Consider the following 14,987-nt stretch of genomic DNA (forward strand, 5'->3'; position numbering starts at 1 on the left):
AGACCAACAGGGGAAATGAGTCATTTAGTCATTTCTTATCTTATAAACTGAGCTATATTAAAAGGATTATGTTCTTCTTCAAGTGTTTCTCATGTCATTTAAATATGTTTTATGAAACTTTTGAAGTTACAAAAAAAAAACACAAACCAGGAAAAGGCCCTGTAGCTTTCTATAGTCCTCAGTGTTCATTCTGCTCTCAAGCTGTGCCACCTCCATCCTTGTCCCCATGGTTACAGCTCAGACCTGTCAATCAATCACCAAAATACCAGACAAGGTCAGTGAGGTGAGGCATGTGTATGTGACTTCATGCAGAGTCAAATAATACATTTTTTCCACATTCAAAGGTGTTATAGGACGGACTAGATGTTTACGGCTTCAGTAATCCCTTAGTAACCTTGAATATCAGGTTCACCGCAGGTTGTCATGTCACCATAATCATAAAGCACAGTTACAGCAGCAGTGGACTTCCTTTGTTGGCTATTTTCATTCCATCCACACACGTCAGTGTGAATGGTGTCTAAAGTTCTTTTCATTTCATACAGATATTTCCCCCCCAGCGCAGCAGCTTTCAAAGGTGGGTGAATAGACGGCCACATTTTAAGGCTCAGAAATGATTCCAGGAGACGGCAGGTTGCCAAAACATGCCAAGTATCTGTGTATCAGGTAATGTGAAATAAGACACTGGCGTCAGCCACATGGACAGCATGAATAGCAGAGGGATTTGTTAAATAAGTCTGTGTGGTGATTAAAAGCTATTTTTGAAAGTTTATTTTTGACATTTTGTAACATACTAAGGGCATGGACAACGTCCAATTCTTCCCCTAAAAGAACATTTTTACTATCACAAATCCATTGGTAGTACCATCAAAATACACTGGAATTAAGATGAAAGACTGTTAACAAAAGCAAGAAGTCTGTCATTTGCCCGAGCCTTTAATCCTTTTATGATGAAGATTAACTGAGGTTTGACGTTGATTGGTGATGATAGTTCATCAACCTCTTTATTTACATCTTTAACAACAAGGAAATCGACAGCAACAGATATGTTTATGTTACAGCAATGAAGGAAAAGAATGGTGTCCCCTTGGGGACAGTTCAATCGTGTTTTGTTTATCAGTGTAATGACTTTAAATCAACCACATCCTGACAAGTTGTGCGTCAGGCAGCTGGAGTCAGTCTTTATGAGATTACAAAGCTCCATAAAAAAAGCACAATGACAAACCCACATGTTAGGCAGATGCCCTTGCTGTTGATATGTTGGTGCTTTTACCATTTAGGGGCCAGCTTCAAACAATTATGATTTGCAAAAAAGCATGTTTTAGTGCTGTTATTTCTGAAACACACCCACTTACCTGGATTTATTTTTATTTTTAATTCTTAGATGGCCACTTCAGGTCCAGTCAACTCTGAAGTCATTCACTTCTGGATTTCTATCTGCGGTTTATAAAAGTTGCACAGAGTATTATCGACTGCAGTCAAACTGTCCAAAAAGCCATCGCAGCACCAGGCTGAAAGGACATAATGATAGGCTCTAGGCTGAGGCATCATCACTCTCAAGTTAGTTGAAACCTTCAAATGCTGCCAGGGAGCATACACACTGAAGTCAAGTTGTTTTAATGAACGAGCTTGTGTAGTAGATCTACTCACATTTTCTCATTCAATAACAAAACTTACCAAGACAAACTATTTCATCCTGTCAGTCCATATAGCTGTCCTGAGTGAACTGCCCCAGACTCCCCATGTTTGGAGGTGTTGAAAGATCATTCTTCAAATGTAGAACATTTCAAACAAATCCTCAGCCTTGAGCTTGGTCTTTTTGTGGCTCTGCAGGGTCCAGTCTTGAATTTGATTTAGATGATACAAGGAGCTATGTATCGAGAGGTTTGTCTAAGGTGCTGATTTCTGAGAAGCAATCAACGCCTTCAGCCCTGGCTGCAGCACACACCCGGAGAGAGTTAACTGCTGTAACTGCCCCCTGTAGCAAAGACAGAGGCCACACACACAATTCTTTTCTTTTATTATCCCTCACTCTCTAAGACTCAGGCCAAGTTTCCCGGCAACCAAGTAGTCAAAAAGAGTTGTTTGTGGGTCCATGTCAGTATGCAACACAATGTGTGTGTGTGTGTTTTTTTCTATTCATACATGAGGCACTGGAGAGAAAGTAACCCGTGTAAAGTACAATTACCGCCCTACAAAAATACAAAACACACAACCAAAGCTATGGCAACACAGGCAATAACACAAGAGCAGTGGTATAATACTGCCACTCAAAAAGAGCACTGAATATAAATAGAAACTTGATTACGGAGAAAAAAAACAAAAAACACAAACACACACCACCAGAACTTTATAGTGCCGTATAAATACCTTTGAGAGGAGACTTTCAGTGGGTCACTTAAGCTGTACACACAAACAAACAAACACACACACGACAAAAGAGGAGAAAAGTCTCTTGGGATTTGTTATATTGAGACAACTGACCAAAACCCCTGCATGTGACTTAATATCCTGGAATAAGTTGAATTAGCTGATTACTGTAGTCGTCAACGGTGACAGGATCAGCAAAATGAGGTCTCAGCAATTTCAATAATAAAGCTTTAAAAATTAACACTATCACAATTGGATTACAGTGGTGCATGCAGGAGCCAGTGCAGAGCCCAAAATAGCCCACCACAAATCCACCATGGAAAATCCACTATTATACAGGGAGAAGAATAAATTGCTGGAATGAGGGGGGGGGAAAATTGGTACGGATCTTTAAGACTGTGAGGAAAGATGTGCAGGCAGAGAAAGAAAGGACGCAAGGGCAAGCCGGCAGAAATGAAGCACTTTCATACAACATTTTCAAACTGAAGAAAGCTACTTTTGGAAGTCTTTCTCAATGACAGACCTCTTTGATTTTTAACAGGAAGTTATGTCTATTTTTAAATTATTTTCAACACACTCATTACTCTTGTGTCTGATTTCAAGAACTGGTATTCATTTTTTCCAACTTACTTATTCAAGGACAAGTGTTTGGGGTCACTGTAATGAAGCAAAACATAAAGGTATAGCAGAAAGTAAAGAAAGTTCATGTTTGGTTAAGTTCAACAAGTTTGCACCAAGGCCTTTAATGACATTTGCTGCTCCAACACTGGAAATGTCCTCAGGTCATTACACATAAATCCAGTATTGTGTTGATCTTTATATTGATTTATGTCTATAATAGTGACTGTATTTATCCGTCTTTGAATGATGAACACTTTTCTCTAACTACCACTTTGTGCTTTACACACAGACTCCTTCAGCCAACCCTTTTAAAGTATGTGGATGCAGCTGTGCTACAGTACTGCTCTTTGTTTTCTTTTTAAATTGATGATATGTATTTCTAACATATAACTAGATGTTTACGAATGGATGTTGGATTTCTGAAAGAAAATATCTCACTAACTAGTAACTACTACTTACCTTTAAAGGAAATATCATATGGCAGCAAATTTCCATTAGTATAAAAACTAAACATTTTAACAGCCCAAATTAATAATTACAATAATGATGTGAGGCTTAAAGTCTTTTCTTAGGGTTCCCATTTCAGATTTCCTGATGCTGTCCCACCACACAGCGATGTTCTGGGATGAAAGCGAGGAAACGTCTTTGAAAGGGGGCTTCCAGCTGACAACTCTGTTGGCACCAGTGGAGGTATGACAGGCAGAAATACTTTGCAGGCGACGAACACCATGCTTCCATCGAAATAAATAACTTCCACAGCAGCTCTGTACGTAGCCAATTTGATGATTAAAAATGGCAAACTAACAAAACAACCTTTTGCTTTTATTGTAAGATACTTAGTAAGCCTCAGCTGTCTAAAGTTTTAGGGGTCATAACACAAAGTTAGAATCTGCAGACACACCGGTAGATAGAAAAATCTGAAAAGGAAATGCAGACTCATTCCAAATTTCTTTTGTGTAATCTTAAGTATTTAAATACATCAGCACCTTAGTTCTTCACACATTATATTTCTGTCTTTAGTTTGACCCCTCCTTCTTCTTTCAGCTTTGCTGTCCTAGTTTTTCATTATTCAATTGTTAGAAGACAGTCCACATGAAGTCTTCACACAAAACCTGGGGCTCGATTAAAAAAAGAAAGAGAGCACAGCCATCTGAGTTACTGCTCACCTTTAGTGTTGTGTTTATGATGCACAGGGTGGAGCAGACAGCACAGAGAAAGCAGACAGTGAACACATCCTCCATTTCAATGCATAAACATCGCTGCACATGGATTGAGGATAAGAACATATCGGACTGAAGTTAAATGTGATGTATGCTGATAGCGACAGAGTATTGGTACCAAAGAATATGATACTGCCATATAGATCAAGATGATCTTTTACAATAGAAGAATGAGAAGATGGAGAGAATTGGGAAACATAATACAATTGCATTTCATTGCACTTCTTTTAGATTTGTGCAATCCCCAAACTTTTAAGGACATGGGGGAATAATCACATTTCTTCTTAACTTTTGTTAGAGCTACACCGTTCTGAACACAGAGGGAAATGTATAAAGGAAGGGAGATATATCGACTTAAGAATCTGATAAAAGAACAACATAAAAGAGAGGTAAAAATCTCTAGCAATTACTGTCAACCTGATTTGCTTTGAACCTCAGACTACCTGATCTCCCCTCAAAGCCACAGAATTATAAATTATACAGCCAAAATAATAAAAAAAAAAAAGTCTTTACAAATTACAACGCCTCACATCATCTATTCTCTAATCAAAATGTCCTCTCGGGCTGCTACACCACCGTCTTGAAGGCCTGCAGGATCATGTTAGTTTGGTGAGTGAGCCGGTTGGCGCTGACAAACACGTTGATCGCACTGGAAACAAAGTGTGACAGAGACACAAGGACATGTGTGTCAATCATACGGCAAAGGAACCATGGCAACAATATTTATGGTTGATCCAGGAAACGCTTTGATCTGGTGGGAATGGAGAATGTCAGGTTTCAGAGAATACAAGCCCGCACGAATCCACAGGAAATGGGTCAAGGGAATTATTCAGCACTGGTGGATTTGATAGAAGCGGGCCTGTGATCAAACGACCATTTACATGCTGAAGACAGTGTGTGTGTGTGTGTGTGTGTGTGTGTGTGTGTGTGTGTGTGTGTGTGTATGGCATGTGCGTGTACAACTATTAAACGTGTTGCTTGTGAAGAGGCTGAATATGTGTGTGATGAGACGGAAGAAAAAAAAAAAGAAAACCAACAGAAAAAAAAAAAACAGGAATAAACAAGGAACAATGTCATACTTTAAATCTTTGAAGTACGTTTTGAGTGTGTCACTGAAGCTCTTGGAGTATTTCACAAACTCCTTCTTCTGCCTTTCCAGAACCTAAACAATAAACACAGACATCATTTGAGCTCCACTCATTTCACAGAAAAGGTTTGCACATCTGCAGCTGTTCCTCGTCAAGCATCTATTCACCCGTTTGTTCCGATACTGGTATTTCCTGAAGACAGTGTTCACCGTGTCGAGCAGCTCCTTGATGGCACTGGCAATGTCTCTGAGGGTGACAAGCACAAATGGGTTCTTGTTAAGAAAAACAATATCTCTCAATCTGTCTGCTTTTTTTTTTTTGTATCAGGCACCGATGCTCTCAAGTTACTCTCAAGTAAGAATCTTTGATCCTGCCCCTTGTCTCCTTTATCTTCCTCCTTTTTCTCCGACGTGCTTCGTCACCTTCAACTTTTTTTTTCTCCCTTCCTAAGTGCTGGAAATCTACCGTTGCATAACTTTTTTTTTTTTAGCATTCCCTTTGAATTGATTTTTTTTTTTCCTAAGCCCTCCGCTTGGTAAGTAACTTAAGCAGTGACTCACTAAGAGTATTGAATTCCATCAAAATAATGGCAAAGTGGGCCAAGAAGAAAAAAAAAATGAAGCATCTCTCACTTTCTCTCTTTAATGTGTGGGTATAGTGCAGTGGTAAGGGATATATATACTGGCATGCTGGGAAGCTACAGCTGAGTCATCACTATCCCATTACATATGAGGAAACTTCAACATGAAGATCAGCATCTAGGAACTTCAGTTGTGCATAACACTGTGTTTTCTTATTCTGATACCTTACAAAGATCTTCTACCAGATGTTCAAAATAACGTTATTTATGGTTCTTGTAACAACAATAGAGTTCACATCATCTGCCTGTCTACTGTATTAGTGGAGGGAAAGGGCTCAGTGCAAAGGAAATCTGTGACAGCGAGAGGTATACTGGGTTACTTCTTTTCACTTTTCTTTTCCATGCAAGAAAGAGAATATCCACATTACAAACAGTACTTGTAAATCAATTTACAACCCTAGCTTTAAAAGGAGCTATACATTAGGTATCTACTGAATGAAATAATGACCTTACTATATCATCAGACATTAGGAAACATGCTGCAACAACCCAGCAGCCAGTATGTCCTTAATTTAATTTCTGGTCAAGAATGGTCTGTATTTATTTAGTTGTTGTTTGTTTGTTTTTTTTACCAGAGACTATTAGAGTTGCTTTTTTATAAATGCAAAGGTTAGAGTGCAGAAATGTTTAAAGTCTGATGCAGAGCTGGTTGAACACTGAAGCTTCCCCATGAGTGACAGATCTAACAGTTTTTAATTTGGACTGCAGTACCATTTTTTAACACTAGATGTCTTTGTCCCATTATGCTGCATCGAGAAAACGTGATTCTCTTTAAAGCCAATCACTTCTCTGGTTTGAACATCTATTCCACCGAATCCACAACTAATCAAACTATAGTTGCAATAATCATTAAGACATGTGTACTATACAATGAAATTACAAATATATATATATATATATATATATATATATATATATATTTACAATACAATAAAATCAAATTTGACAAAAATAATCTGCGACAGAGATGTGACTTGGTGTAAACTGTGCACACACACACACACACACACACACACACACACACACACACACACACACACACACACACACACACACACACACACACACACACACACACACACACACACACACACACACACACACACACACACACACACACACACACACACACACACACACACACACACACACACACACACACACACACACACACACACACACACACACACTGGGCCGCCTTACTTGATGGTCTGTAGGAAGCCTGCTCTGTCACTGATCTCATCTGGTATGGTGCTGAGGATGTGTTTCAGAGCTTGGGCTCTCTCGTTTAGCTCCTGAAACTCGGGCTCTGGCCTGTCAATCACAAATTCTGGGAACACAAAGAGGACAGGAAAAATACCGACGTCAAACTCCTCGGTGACAGGCACGTCAACACACATTCAAAACAACTTCAAGGGAGACTGAAATGAAGCAATTAATGACACTGCTACATTTTAAAAAAACACACTGTGCACATGTATACAGGATCAAATAGAAATGTGTGGAAGCGTGTGCAGGTAATTTAAAGCGTCTGTGTTTAGCTTGTTGAGTGAAAGCAGGATTAAGGTAGAACTCGGGCTGTGCCATGCAGGAGGTACATTTAAAATTCATCCAAATTGCGCGTGTGCATGTGTGAATTCATTACTACCATCAATCACTGTACATGGCACAAGGAATTCAATTACAGGCAGAGAGGGGAGTGAGGAACATTTTATAACCGGAGAGCAGCTGATTTGTGGAGAAACAGCTCCCCCTAGTGGAGAATCAGACTATTGTAGCATTGACGGACGCATCACAGAAGCCTATGCAAAGCTATGGTGATATTCATCCAGCCTGCTGAGCTTACAGCAACACAAACCTCTTCATGTCACATTACAGTCTCTACTTCTGTCCGTTCACGCATCATACACTGAACTTACCTTCCACATCATCTCCAGCCATGCGAAGTAGACACTCGCTGTAGTTGACTCTTAACTTCTTCTTCTCCAGTATTTTCATGACGATATCCTGGGTCAAACCCGGGTTCTCCTGCTCTGCCTGAAACACACACCAACATTCAGCTGCAATAGAAGCAATCACCGCCTGTCTTGGTGTCCTGTAGAGCTAAATTCATTTAACTCTAAAAGATGACCAGAAACTTATGCTCTTAAATTATTTGTAATAAAAAAAAAAAAAAAGTTTGGGCCTTAGAGAAAAGATTGCAGGGCCATGCCATGAAACCTAAAAAGACAAAAAAAAAATTACCTTTATGAAAGCAGCTCTCAAGGTCTGTGCAGCTGATAAGTTGATGCTCTCCAACTGAAAGTTATAAGACACACATCAGCACAAATCATCACACACACACACACACATGCACACACACACACACACACACACACAGCTTCGCTCTTATCACGGCTTCCTCTCTGTCCTGAAATGTAATTCTGCAGAGAGTACATACAAGCCAGGCTTTCTGCAATATCAAAAGAGGACTTTGTGTTATTGCGTTGTGAAAAGCTGTGCTAAGTCTGTCCATCTGTATCTCCATCTCAACTTCAGCAGACTTGAAGTCTATTCCAATCCTCTGAGCTGATACTGTGGTATTACAACTTGAACAAATAAGCAGGTTTTGAATGTCTGTCTGTTCCCAATATACCCCCACAGGGTGACAATGAGGTGTCTTTTCATTATTACTTCTGAATCAAGCCTCACTAAGACGATGTGAAATACTCAAGAATGGGTGAAATGAAACACTTCAAAAAACAAAAAAAAGAAAAAAAGAAAAGAGTTGAAGCGATCAGAGCCAACGAGAGGCGAGACTCGTCTTATGTTTGGCGTTTAAACTTTTATTTGGCAGGTGTAATCTTTGTTGGAGAGTGGATGGACAGGAGGGGGAGAGAGAGAGAGAAAGAGAGCTGAGGAATGATGTGATTACACGATCAGCAGCACAAGCTCATGAGTCACCAGGGGCACCTGTAAAAAGAAACTTTCCCAAAGTTGTCAAATCTAAAGCGCTTTTCCGATACTTAACAACATTTCTGTCCTCCATGAGACCGTATGAAAGGTTCTGCCCGACAAGTATCCCTGTATGTTGCCCTTTACACAAAGAAGAAGGAGCTTTTAAACTGCTTCAGTACAGTTGTATGTTATTTGTTGATTAATGGGCCAATTATTTCGCTGCTGTTCGGTATGTGCTGCCACATTTTATGTTCCACATTGATTTTTTTTCGCCTTGCCTCCTTTCAATTAAAATGTGCCCCTTTGAACCTCTTGTGTGTATTTCATAGTTTTCAGTTTGGCCTTTTAAACATTTATATGGGTGTGTTTTTTTTCTCCAGCAGAAATGAGTCTTAAAGCTGGAAATAAGCAAACGTTGGATGGATTGTTTGGTTAGATTCCTGAAAAAGAGCACATGCACAGCGCTAGATATTCCACTTGTTTTTTTGGGGGATTTTTTTTTTTTTTGGGGGGGGGGTTGCTCTTACTTGCCCTAAACACGGAGTGTGTTAGCAAATGGTTAATAGAGACAACAGAGGATTGTGTCAGGATGTTAGCCTGGTTAAAGAAAAAAACAAAACAAAAACAAAAATAAACTTTTTTTTTCTTTATAGTGATGGCATTAAAGTCATGTTGTAGCTTGTTTCTAGCCTTACCTTAGCTGCTGACATCACCAGATGTATGGTTTACTGTACTCCTACATGTCAGTGTCAGCAATAAAGATGATAATGTTGAACAAAACTTTGGGGGTCCATAAACTTTTATTTGCCACATGGTGTTTTTTTCTGCAATCCTGTTAGCTTTCTGTCAAGAGCGATGCTTACCTCCAGGTTGACTAACTCCGATATTTAAACTACAATTACAAGGCATCCTGTGGTCACCATGACAACAAAGACATTTCACTGACATCCACAAATTGAATACTCAAGGGATTACAACGTTATCTCGGGCTCAGAAATCTGTCAGGAAGACGATGAGATAACTACGTTCACTGTAACTAGTCTTCTCATACTGCACGCGTCTGCATGTTAACTCCCTTTTTAACTACAACCTTGAAACTTTACCTGGTCAAAGACGGGATACATGACACTGTAGAGAGCCATGGAAACCGTCGAGGCAGTGTCCGCTTCATTCCTCGTGTCTTCCATGGTCATCCTTGACCGATCGATGGCCGATCAATTGTTTGTGCGCTCGCTTCAGCACGTTGAATCACTCGCAGAGACTGACAGGATGGAAACGGACAAGGACCTGAGGAAGAGGAGAGCAGCGAGTGTGAGCAAGCAGAACAAGAGACGAGGAAGAGAGGCGCCTAGAGAAAAGTCTGTTATCCTCAGAAAAAAAACAAAACATTTCAACCGCTTTGATTTAGTGTGTAAATATTACTGTATGAAATGTGAAGAGAGATGTATTTGACTCAAAATGCATATTGAGTACAGTGCTTTATTTCTTCTTCAAACAGGGTCACGAAACGCCCATGTGTACGACTTCCCATGAAGCCATTCAGTCATGATCAGCACACAAGAGTCACATTGTGGGAGGGCGTGTGTACTTTACTGTTCCAACGGGTGCAATGGGGACAAAACTGAGATGAGTCACACCTTCATCATGAGGAACACCCCACCCCATCGTATCGCCGCAATAAAGGCTAAGTTTAGAACCAGGAACACACACTCAAGTGTCGTCTAACAGCAATAAGGAAGAAGTGAAAACTGGTGGTTAATATAAGAGAGAAAGATCCTCTTTCACGAGCTGCTATGTTTGTCTGTTACACACACACACACACACACACACACACACACACACACACACACACACACACACACACACACACACACAATACACTAAGGATACACTTAAGATACCAAGTTTGTTTTGATGTGTGTCTTTACTTTTTAAGACTGCAGTAAATCCCTTCTTCTGATAACCTGATTGGTCGTTTAAGAGTGTAACTGAGAGGCCTTAAAAAGGTTTGATGGATGTTTAAGTTTTGCCTCCATCACATAAGTAAGGAGACAGTCATCAGGGCCACTGAGCAGGACGATCAGACGAGTGTCAGGCATGCACAGAGGGGGCTCAGACGCAGACAGCAGCGGGAGAAAACAACGAGCAGAGTTACAAAGGAGCCTGAAAAGTAATGCTTTGCTGCCCTCTCTGGCTGAAAGTTTCTAATGTGGTAAACCTCAGGCCTCGTGCAGTATCACTGCTGGGATGTGTCAGACGTTTCCTGGGACGGAGAGCAAAGAAAAGGGTGGATTATTTTGGCAGCCAGTGTGAAGAGTATCCCTATAAATGACATGAATACACACGAAGGTTAAATAAGCTAAAATAGTTCACTAACATCTTCAGTTGTCCATCCAAAGCTTATCAATGTTTTATACGTGTATTTTTTCGGTTAAGAGAAACACACTCTGCTCTTCACGATAGCGCCTCTGAAGCTGATTTTATTTGCACGCTTCCCCAGTGACTTAAAACCAAAATTTTTAAGCCGTTTACACTCACTATAACTCACTGTCAAAACTAATAGACTGATATCAAAACCATTCCAATTACAAAGAGGAACTCGACAAGGATGGCCCGTTATCTCCACTTCTTTTTGCCCTTTTAATTGAACTCCTTGGCGGCCACAATATCTCAGGCGTCAAATCCAAATCAGATCACCACAAAATCAGTCTGTATACTGATGACATCCTATTATATATCACAAATCATCCATCATCATCATCATCTCTTCCATCAGTCCATAAAGTGACGCAGCCAAATGGATTATGTAACTTGGAAATTGTAACTCAACGACGCTCCTCTTCTGCCAGAAATAAAATACACTCAGGAAAGACAGAAGATATTACCATTATCCTCAATAGGCCGAATCTCCACCATCACAATAAACCTCCCTGAAGTTAACTACCCTTGTTGCAATGAGCCCTACTACCCCGCCCCTCTCTCAGTACAGTCACTCGTTTCTATTGGAAAAAGAAAATAAATCCAGAATCAAACCGTCTACCATCCAAAAATCCAAACAATATGGTGGACACTGAGCCACTAATTCTTGCTACTACTACTTTCTATCACACCAATTACTATCCATCAGACATTGGACAAACCACAGCAACCCCCCCTGGTTAGATATTGAAACTAGTTCATCTGGAAAATTACAAATACACACGCTCCCATTTGTAGACGAATCCATTCAAACGTAAAGCTGCTATAAACAGCATAACACAATCAACACAACTCTATCAGCATGGTGGAAGTCCCATGAAAAATTCCAATATAGTCTACAGCCATCCATCCACAGCCCACTCTGGAGTAACCCCATGTTCTTAATCAACAATAAAACCGCCAACTTCCCAAACTGGAATGGAGGGGAGTCACCAGTCAGGGGCAGCGAATCACAACATACGAGACCACTGCTACTTTCATTCAAAGAAGTGATCAGGAAATACATGAATAACTCAGCCTTTAACTAGCACAGCCCTCTCTATGTAAAACTACAACTGTTTCAACACCACAAAACTCAATCCACACATCTAAAGATAGAACAGTACCAACTCCGACAGACAAACGGATCAACAATCTCCCAAATCACAAACAATGCAATAACATATTCTCTACGATGTGTAATTCAAAAACCAAACTCGTTCAGTTTGAGGTCATCCGTGAAAACACACTGCACCTCTCACAAACTTTACTGTATGGGCTTCAGCCAAAATAACCCCTGTCCACACTGTCCCACCACGACTGATGACTACTTCCACGCCCTCTGGACCTGCACACACGTTCAAAACCTTCAGCTCCGAGGTCATGAGCGAGCTGTCTGAGGTCCTCCAATGCCCCGTCATTGCACTACGAGGTGACATTTCTTTTCTGTCACTCTCAAAACCCCTCAAACCCTTCTTCTTAATATCTCTCAGCATTGCCAATAAAAAAAAAAAAAAGTTGTGCTACAAACCTGGAAAGACAGAACCAAAGTATCCATACTCCACCGGCTCAACCTACTCACACAGACGACTCAAACCTCAAAACTTTGAAAATTGACAGCATCTTTAAAAAATCATATGGCTTCCTTTTAAAATATCTTGGTCCTCTTTTTTGCAACACCTTCAAATCTGATTCCTGTTTACTGCTGTTTTTTTTTTTTTTTTTTTTCTATTTTATTGAATTGTTTTTTTTTACAAAAATTCTTTCCTTTCTTACTAAAACTACAGCAAACCATAATGTGCAGTGTTTCTCAGTAGCTCAATCAGTATGACCATGCCATTCTTTTCTAAATAAATCCTATTTGTCTGTCTGGCTTTTTGCCCTTTCTGTCCTATCAGTGAAGTTTGTCCTGCCTGTCCTGTCTGTGAGGTCTTGTCCCTTTTCTCAGATCACAACATTTTTGTGAAAATAATATCTATCCATCTATCTATCTATCTATCTATCTATATTAAAACATTGTAGAATATATACGTCAATCCAGCTGTTTTCTGACCTTCTTTTCCCCTCAGGACCATTCACACAATTCAAACAATTGACAGATGAAACTGCTTGAATTTATATTACCACAGGCCCACAAGAGTAGGTGTGCATGTGCAACTGTGACAACAAAACACAGTAAATGAATCAAAGGCAAACCCGAAATTAAATTCAGAAAAGATCCACATCAAATAGATTCGATATTGTTCCCTTTGGACTATTGGCTATAGTGATTGTTTTCAATTGTGGTATTATGTTGTCTTTTTTTGTTGGCCTGGTGAAGTATCATTGCTGACTGCAAAATAAATTGCATTTCACAGGGGATAATAAAGACACTTTAACTTTTAAGGTTATTAACAGCCAAGACACAGACATTTAATTTGGGCCTGAAACACCTTCATTCTTCATCTAAGGTTTAGCGAATTGTCTTTAATTGAAATAAGAAAAGATTGCCTGCAGTTTTTTTGGAGTAGAAGGACAGAGGATGACACTGACAGAGATACATGTAATATTCCTATTTCATAGACGCTCAATACAAACAACAGATACTGCCACACCTGTTCATCCAGCCTATTAACCAAGGTGTAACAAATACCTGTTAGGTGTGCCTGCCGCGGGGTTTGCGCACAACTATGGCTTATAGTTACACTTGTCAGGACAAAGGCCTTTCTGAAAACGTCTGTAAACCTTTATAGTTATTCCTTAACATATAAAGCTGTGTGGAATGGTATCCTCAAAAAGCAGCAGACGGCCCAAAGTTCATAGTATTGATGCTCATGGCATCAAGACGCTGAGGGTGATGAGAGGAGATGGACTAACCTCTGTACCCCAACGAGTCACCTCATCCAACTGATGGAGAGGCTGGGGAAGTAGCTGCAAGGCATGACTGCAGCCTGTTTAATGCTGCCATTGACGGAGAACACGGCGATAAGTTGGACACTTAGAAAAGAGCTAATTATAGCCTACCTGCAGGTAGGAAGAGATTACCAGTTCACAGCAGGTGATCCACCCCGCTCCTAGATAAACAGCGCCACGTTACCATCTAAGTATCCGCTGATGATGATGATAATACAAAACATGTCTCAACAAGAGAGCGAAATGCACAGTTAGTTGATCAAACGGGGTCTACTCACCTTCTCTTGTTGTGCTTTATGTCAATCAGGAAGTTTTTCTTCCTGACAAACATCGAGAGCCGGGTGGGAGGTGCTGAGTGAACGTCCCTCGGTATCGCACGAGAGGCTGCTTGTAGTTCTCTCGGAAACTCTCCCCCATACGCCTCCGTTGTAATAGACACCAAAGTAAACTTCAAATCCCAGAAGGAGCAGGTGGTGTCGTTTTTAACCCTTTTTTCGCTGTCCCTTATTATTGAGCTGCGTACAGACGCGTTTGTTCTTTTAAATGACATAAAATCGCATTTTAAACAGCTTCAACGTAAACTGATGTTGTGAAGTTCTAACGTTTTTATTCTTACCTGGTTTATTATTATGACCAAAGTGCTAAATTACTGTAACTGCGTTGTATGCTTAATATTACAAAGTATGTGGTTGTAGTTTAAGATCATTTTTATCTCATTATTCTCAAACAGTTGGCGTTAAATTCAACGGCAGAGTTAATACATTT

The 14,987-nt window shown here is 40.1% G+C and overlaps 2 protein-coding genes across 4 annotated transcripts in view; both read right to left on the minus strand.

Moving 5' to 3' along the window:
- LOC306830317 (cilia- and flagella-associated protein 337-like) overlaps positions 1–1,937 on the minus strand; it is a 28,697-nt gene extending 26,760 nt beyond the window's left edge. For both annotated transcript variants that reach the window (XM_079353714.1, XM_079353713.1), the window contains exons 1-3: positions 1,675–1,937; positions 1,353–1,434; positions 148–243 (exon numbers count right to left, since the gene is read on the minus strand). In XM_079353714.1, the coding sequence (XP_079209840.1) occupies positions 148–228 (81 nt within the window). In that variant the 5' untranslated portion in view covers positions 229–243; positions 1,353–1,434; positions 1,675–1,937. The remainder of the gene's footprint in view (positions 1–147; positions 244–1,352; positions 1,435–1,674) is intronic.
- A 2,202-nt stretch (positions 1,938–4,139) lies between these two features.
- On the minus strand, positions 4,140–14,625 carry pdcd10a (programmed cell death 10a). 2 transcript variants are annotated; one of them, XM_079354525.1, is made up of 8 exons: positions 14,501–14,625; positions 9,977–10,160; positions 8,181–8,234; positions 7,856–7,973; positions 7,140–7,266; positions 5,464–5,542; positions 5,288–5,370; positions 4,140–4,857 (listed from the first exon to the last, which is right to left on the minus strand). In XM_079354525.1, the coding sequence occupies exons 2-8, from the start codon at positions 10,064–10,066 to the stop codon at positions 4,776–4,778; spliced, it is 633 nt and encodes a 210-aa protein (XP_079210651.1). In that variant the 5' UTR covers positions 10,067–10,160; positions 14,501–14,625; the 3' UTR covers positions 4,140–4,775. The 2 variants fall into 2 exon arrangements, with proteins under 2 accessions (XP_079210651.1, XP_079210652.1); XM_079354526.1 differs by lacking the exon at positions 14,501–14,625 and adding an exon at positions 14,334–14,484.
- Positions 14,626–14,987: the final 362 nt, after the last annotated feature.

The sequence above is a fragment of the Symphodus melops genome (genome assembly GCF_947650265.1).
Source record: "Symphodus melops genome assembly, chromosome: 10".
Lineage (NCBI taxonomy): Eukaryota > Metazoa > Chordata > Actinopteri > Labriformes > Labridae > Symphodus > Symphodus melops.

Bases quoted from the DNA above. Each gene is read 5' to 3' on its own strand.
- pdcd10a (XM_079354525.1), bottom strand. From the start codon at position 10,066: ATGACCATGGAAGACACGAGGAATGAAGCGGACACTGCCTCGACGGTT. The intron at 5,371-5,463 runs GTGAATAGATGC...TTTATTGTTTAG, and splicing joins ACCAGTATCGGAACAAACGG to GTTCTGGAAAGGCAGAAGAA. The intron at 4,858-5,287 runs GTATGACATTGT...CTTTGTTTCCAG, and splicing joins ACGTACTTCAAAGATTTAAA to TGCGATCAACGTGTTTGTCA.